The sequence below is a fragment of the Cebus imitator genome, unplaced genomic scaffold, assembly GCF_001604975.1.
Source record: "Cebus imitator isolate Cc_AM_T3 unplaced genomic scaffold, Cebus_imitator-1.0 Scaffold169, whole genome shotgun sequence".
NCBI lineage: Eukaryota > Metazoa > Chordata > Mammalia > Primates > Cebidae > Cebus > Cebus imitator.
In genome coordinates, this window is record NW_016107484.1 from 1,507,984 (window position 1) to 1,514,166 (window position 6,183).

At 41.0% G+C, this 6,183-nt stretch overlaps 1 protein-coding gene across 1 annotated transcript in view; it reads left to right on the forward strand.

The window, feature by feature from the left end:
- The window catches only part of KNTC1 (kinetochore associated 1), a 105,335-nt gene that overhangs the window by 48,076 nt on the left and 51,076 nt on the right, over window positions 1-6,183 (forward strand). The window contains exons 30-33 of the mRNA XM_017544335.2: window positions 361-495; window positions 1,442-1,561; window positions 3,584-3,656; window positions 4,791-4,858. Of these exons, the coding sequence (XP_017399824.2) occupies window positions 361-495; window positions 1,442-1,561; window positions 3,584-3,656; window positions 4,791-4,858 (396 nt within the window). The remainder of the gene's footprint in view (window positions 1-360; window positions 496-1,441; window positions 1,562-3,583; window positions 3,657-4,790; window positions 4,859-6,183) is intronic.

A 6,183-nucleotide genomic window follows, 5' to 3' on the forward strand; every position in this document is an offset into this window, starting at 1 on the left:
TTAGTAGAGACAGGGTTTCACCATGTTGACCAGGATGGTCTCGATCTCTTGACCTCGTGATCCACCCGCCTCGGCCTCCCAAAGTGCTGGGATTACAGGCTTGAGCCACCACGCCCGGCCTAATTTTTGTGTTTTTAATAGGGACAGGATTTCGCCATGTTGGCCAGGATGGTCTCGATCTCTTGACCTTGTGATTCACCTGTGTCAGACTCCCAGAGTGTTGGGATTATAGGCAGGACCCACTGTGCTTTACCTGCTGCATTATTTTAATTTTTTGGCCACTTTGCTCTTACAGCCAAATGATTTCTTGGTTCTCTGTGAGTATTCATAACAAAGAAATGTGCATATTGTCTGTTTCAGGGGGTGGTTAGATACATTCTCAAACAAGATGTCCCATCTTCTTTAGAAGATGCTTTAAAGGTGGCCCAAGCGTTTATGTTGCCTGATGATGAGATCTACAGTCTAAGAATTATTGACCTGATTGATAGAGAACAGGTTTGTAAGTTTTATGTTGTCATTTCATATGGCTTCTTTGTTTGTTTGTTTGTTTGTTTGAGACAGGGTCCCACTTCATTTCCCAGACTGGAGTGCAGTAGCCGGGTTTCACCATGTTGGCCAGGCTAGTCTAAAACTCCCGACCTCAAGTAATCTGCCTGCCTCAGCCTCCCAAAGTGCTGGGATTACCGGTGTAAGCTGCTGTGCCCAGCCTATTGTGTTTTTAAGTGTCATTATTATTTTTTTTTTTTTGGGACGGAGTTTCGCTCTTGTTACCCAGGCTGGAGTGCAATGGCGCGATCTCGGCTCACCGCAACCTCCGCCTCCTGGGTTCAGGCAATTCTCCTGCCTCAGCTTCCTGAGTAGCTGAGATTACAGGCACGCGCCACCATGCCCGGCTAATGTTTTGTATTTTTAGTAGAGACGGGGTTTCACCATGTTGACCAGGATGGTCTCGATCTCTTGACCTCGTCGTGATCCACCCGCCTCAGCCTCCCAAAGTGCTGGGATTATAGGCTTGAGCCACCGCGCCTGGCCCGAGTGTCATTATTTTTATATAATTCTATAATCATAGTAATGCCTAGGAATTAAATCTTCAGTACTTAGGATCATATTTTATATTTTAAATTTATTTGATTGTTTGCTGTCATTAAAAATGGATTTTCAGCGGCAGGATGGTTAGCTGATGCATGCAGGGCTTAAAACGTGGTTGACAGGTTAATGGGTGCAGCAAACCATGGCACATGTAACAAGCCTGCACGTTCTGCACATGTATCCCAGAACTTAAAATTAAATAACAATGGATTTTCATATTATTAAACATTGAACCATACTCTATTTTTCCAAATGATGTATTTTCATCTTTAAGTAGAAAGGAAAGAAGGAAGTCCACATTGTCCTTTGCAAAGACCAGCTGTTTTTTCTTTCTTTCAAACCCTTTTTATAGGGTGAAGACTGTCTCCTTCTGTTGAAGTCTTTGCCTCCTGCTGAAGCTGAGAAAACTGCGGAAAGAGTCATCATATGGGCACAATTGGCGTTACAAGAAGAGCCAGATCATTCTAAAGAGGTGGGATTTTCATTAAGTAAAATATAAGTAAATCCAGTTTTTATGACTATTAATAGGATAGAGGCCAGGCGCGGTGGCTCACGCCTGTAATCCCAGCACTTTGGGAGGCTGAGGCAGGTGGATCACGAGGTCAAGAGATTGAGACCATCCTGGTCAACATGGTGAAACCCCGTCTCTACTAAAAATACAAAACATTAGCTGGGCATGGTGGCGCGTGCCTGTAATCCCAGCTACTCAGGAGGCTGAGGCAGGAGAATTGCCTGAACCCAGGAGGCAGAGGTTGCGGTGAGCCGAGATTGCGCCATTGCACTCCAGCCTGGGTAACAAGAGCGAAACTCCGTCTCAAAAAAAAAAAAAGGATAGAAAAGATGGAGTTACACATGGGAAGATCTTCCTTTCTCACTGCAAGGGTGGCCTTGTATTAAAATTCCTGGGTAAATTTACTACTAGGAAATAAAAAACAATTGTGGCTGCCTTGGAATGGCTCCTTGAGCCCACACAGAATGACCTGGGAGCTGCAGGTTGGAGGGTGTCTTAAAGTAGCTGTTGTACATGAAAGGTTTCTATAATGCCTTGCAATATAAACAATATTTTTTGTTATATAGGACATAATTGTTATCAAATCGTAATATCAGCTAAAGAACCAATATAAAGCTGTGTAATCTTAGAACATTGAAACTTAGAAATGGTTTTAAGAGAGTTTACGTCTTTGCAGATAGGGAACCAAATACTTGATTTTTCCAGGATAGTTGAATTTTTACTGATTTTTGATTTTTCTCCTTTTTATATATAGGAGATGAGATGTTGATATGTTGCCCAGACTGGTCTCGAACTCCTGAGTTTAAGTTCTCTCCTAGTCTTAGCCTCCCAAGAGCTGGGATTACAGGCATGCACCCACCATGCCCAGTAGTTAGGTTTTCTTTTTTTTTCTTTTATGAGACGGAGTCTTGCTCTGTCGCTCAGGCTAGAGTGCAGTGGCTCGATCTTGGCTCACTGCAACCGATGCCTTCTGGGTTGAAGCAATTATCCTGCCTCACAGGCGTGCACCACCACACCTGGCAAATTTATGTATTTTTAGTAGAGATGGGGGTTTTACCATGTTGGGCAGGCTGGTCTCAAACTCCTGACCTCGAGTGATTCCCCCTCCTTGGCCTTCCAAAATGCTGGGATTACAGGCGTGAGCCACCATACCTGGCCAATCATTGGATTTTTAAACCCCTAAGGATAGATGCTTCCCAACTTCACTCAGTCTATTTCAATAATGTTTTTTCCTTTTGGAAAATGTTGTTTTTAAACACCTAATATTTACTATGCAATAGGTGTTAGGTTAAATACTTTATCTACTTCATGTTCATAACAAAGCTGTAAAGTAGTTCCTACTGTTGTCTCCTTATATACTAAGTTCAAAAACTAAAATATTAAGGTAAATGCCGTCTTCCCAAGGTTGTTAGAAAGGAGCAGAACCTCAGCTCAAACTGTCTAATGCTGTAGTCTGTATTCTTAACTACCAGCTTGAACTGCTCCCGTTATGAAAATATTTGAATATTTTTTATTGCCAAGGCTCTTACTAAGCATTTTACATACATCATGTCTTTTAATTAAAGCATCTCCTTTTTTTCCTTGTCTTAAAAAAAACTTTTTTTTTTTTTTTTTTTTTTTTTTCACTGAAAGGTAGTGATTCTTTTTTTTTTTTTTGTTCTCTAGGCCATTTTTTAGACTTTTGTTCTGTTTAACTGTTTCCAAATGTTTTTTCAGATAGTAAATAACTCTAAAAGGGAATAAGGATCTGTTAATCATAGCGTAGCTGAAAAGTTATTTGGGAGAGTTGCATATTCTTTGGTATTTATAAATCATATATCAGGAGTTTATACCGGAGTTTTTCATGTCTACCCCATCTGACGCTCATTAACGATTCTTTTCTCTGATTGTCTTTTCTGCTGCTGTGGTTTTTATGTATTTGTATGTGATCTACTGAAGTGACCAGAAAAGAAAGTAGATTTTCTTTTATTTACTTATTTTTAGGACAAGGCCTGGAGAATGTCTGTAGCGAAGACATCTGTGGACATTCTTAAGATACTGTGTGACATTCAGAAAGGTATCTTTTACCTCTGTTTTCTCATTTCAGTTTTGTTCCAGAGCTCATCCTCTTCAGGAGGCATAAATGACAACTGTCACCCCATTCACAGTTTTTCTGGCTCTGATTGTCTTTATTGATCTTACCTATTTTGCTTCATAAATAGAGTCTTTCTTCATAAAGACTTCATAAAGTCTTTCTTCATAAAAAAAAGTCTTTCTTCCTTTATTTCTTTATCAGCAATGTAAGAACAGACGCATGCAAAATCAACCTATCGTTTGTTTATAAGCTTCAGTTACTATTTAGTGCTAGACTAGATTTCCTTGGTGTCTGGCACTCCTTGCTCATTTTTCTCATTTATCACTTGGTTATGTTCGGAGGGAAAGCCATTTGAACTAAAAGCTAAATAAAACAGTTAAGAAAATAACTTTCCAGGGGAAAAAAAGGAAGCTACAATTTATTTCAGAAAAATGACTTTTTCTTGCGACCCATAAACTTCTGTTTTCTACCTCCTGAAAGAATAATTAGCTGGGCACGGTGGCTCACGCCTGTAATCCCAGCACTTTGGGAGGCCGAGGCGGGTGGATCATGAGGTTCGAGACTAGTTCGAGACTAGCTTGACCAACATACTAAAACCCCGTCTCTACTAAAAATACAAAAATTAGCTGGGCATGCTGGCATGCGCCTGTAATTCCAGCTATTTGGGAGGCTGAGGCAGGAGAATCGTTCGAACCTGGGAGGCGGAGGTTGCAGTGAGCCGAGATCTCGCCGTTACACTCCAGCCTGGGCAACAAGAGCAAAACTCCGTCTAAAAATAATAATAATAATTAGATTTTTTTTCAAATTAGATTTCTTTTTGTGCTTTGTTATTGTATCTCAGCATCTGAAAAAAACTACTGAAGACTTGAGGTGAGAGAACTAAAGCTAACTAACATTTCTTTTCTTTTTTTTTTTTTTTTTTTAAAGAGATGGGGTTTCACCATGTTGGTCAGGATGGTCTCAACTTCCTGACCTTGTGATCCATCCGCCTCGGCCTCCTGAAGTGCCGGGATTATAGCCGTGAGCCACCATGTCCTGCCTTAAAATTTCTTTTTAAAGTTCTGATAATAAGAGAAATTTGTATGTTTGCTATAATTTTTAAAAATTTAATTACAGATAATCTGCAGAAGAAGGACGAATGTGAAGAAATGTTGAAACTATTTAAAGAGGTTGCTAGCTTACAGGTAAACATGTTGAGCCACGTTAAACATTATTACTTGACCAATCAGTGCATTTGTCCCTCAAAGTTTTCTGCACAGCGGCTCATGCCTGTAATCCCAGCACTTTGGGAAGCTGAGGCGGGCAGATCATGAGGTCAGGAGACCAAGCCTATCCTGGCTAACATGGTGAAAATACAAAAAATTAGCTGGGTGTGGTGGCACATGCCTGTAGTCTCAGCTATTCAGGAGGCTGAGGCATGAGAATCACTTGAACCTGGGGAGTGGAGGTTGCAGTGAGCCAAGATCACACCACCGCACTCCAGCCTGGGTGACAGAGTGAGAGTCCATCCCAAAAAGAAAGTTTTCTCCTCTAGCCTTAGGGACTGGCGATGCTGGTTTTCCTTCGCTCTCTCTCTTCATCTCTCTCACAGCAGTAGTATTGAGATATAATTTACTTACCATACAATTAATCCATTTAAAGTATACAATTCAATGATTTTTTGGTATGTTGCATTATTATTATTATTATTATTGTTTTTGATACAGAGGCTTGCTCTGTTGCCCATGTTGGAGTGCAGTGGCACCATCCTGGCTCACTGTAGCCTCTGCCCCCTGGGTTCAAGAGATTCTCGTGCCTCAGCCTTCCAAGTAGCTAAGACTCCAGGTCCATGCCACCATACCTAGCTAGTTTTTATATTTTTAGTAGAGACGGGGTTTGCCATGTTGGCCAGGCTGGTCTCATACTCCTGGCCTCAAGCAGTCCTCCCACCCCAGCCTCCCAAAGTGCTGGGATTACAGGCATGAGACACCATGCCCAGATGCATTATTAATTTTTAATTGTGGTAAAATACATATAACAAAATTTTTCATGTTAACAATTATTTTGTTTGTAAATCAGTGGTGTTATTTACATTTTCAGTGTTATGCAGCCATCACCTCTACTTTTTCTTTTTTTTAAAATATATATTTTATTGTACTTTAGGTTCTAGGGTACATGTGCAGAATATGCAGCATTGTTGCGTAGGTACATACATGGCAATGTGGTTTGCTGCCTCCATCCCATCTATACCTATATCTGGCATTTCTCCCCATGTTATCCCTCCCCAACTCCCTACCCACCACTGTCCCTCCTCTGGTCCTCCCCAACAGACCCCAGTGTGTATGTGTGATGCTCCCTTCCCTGTGTCCATGTGTTCTCATTGTTCAACACCTGCCTATGAGTGAGAACATGTAGTGTTTGATTTTCTGTTCTTGTGTCAGTTTGCTGAGAATGATGGTTTCCAGATTCATCCATATCCCTACAAAGGACACAAACTCATCATTGTTTATGGCTGCATAGTATTCCATGG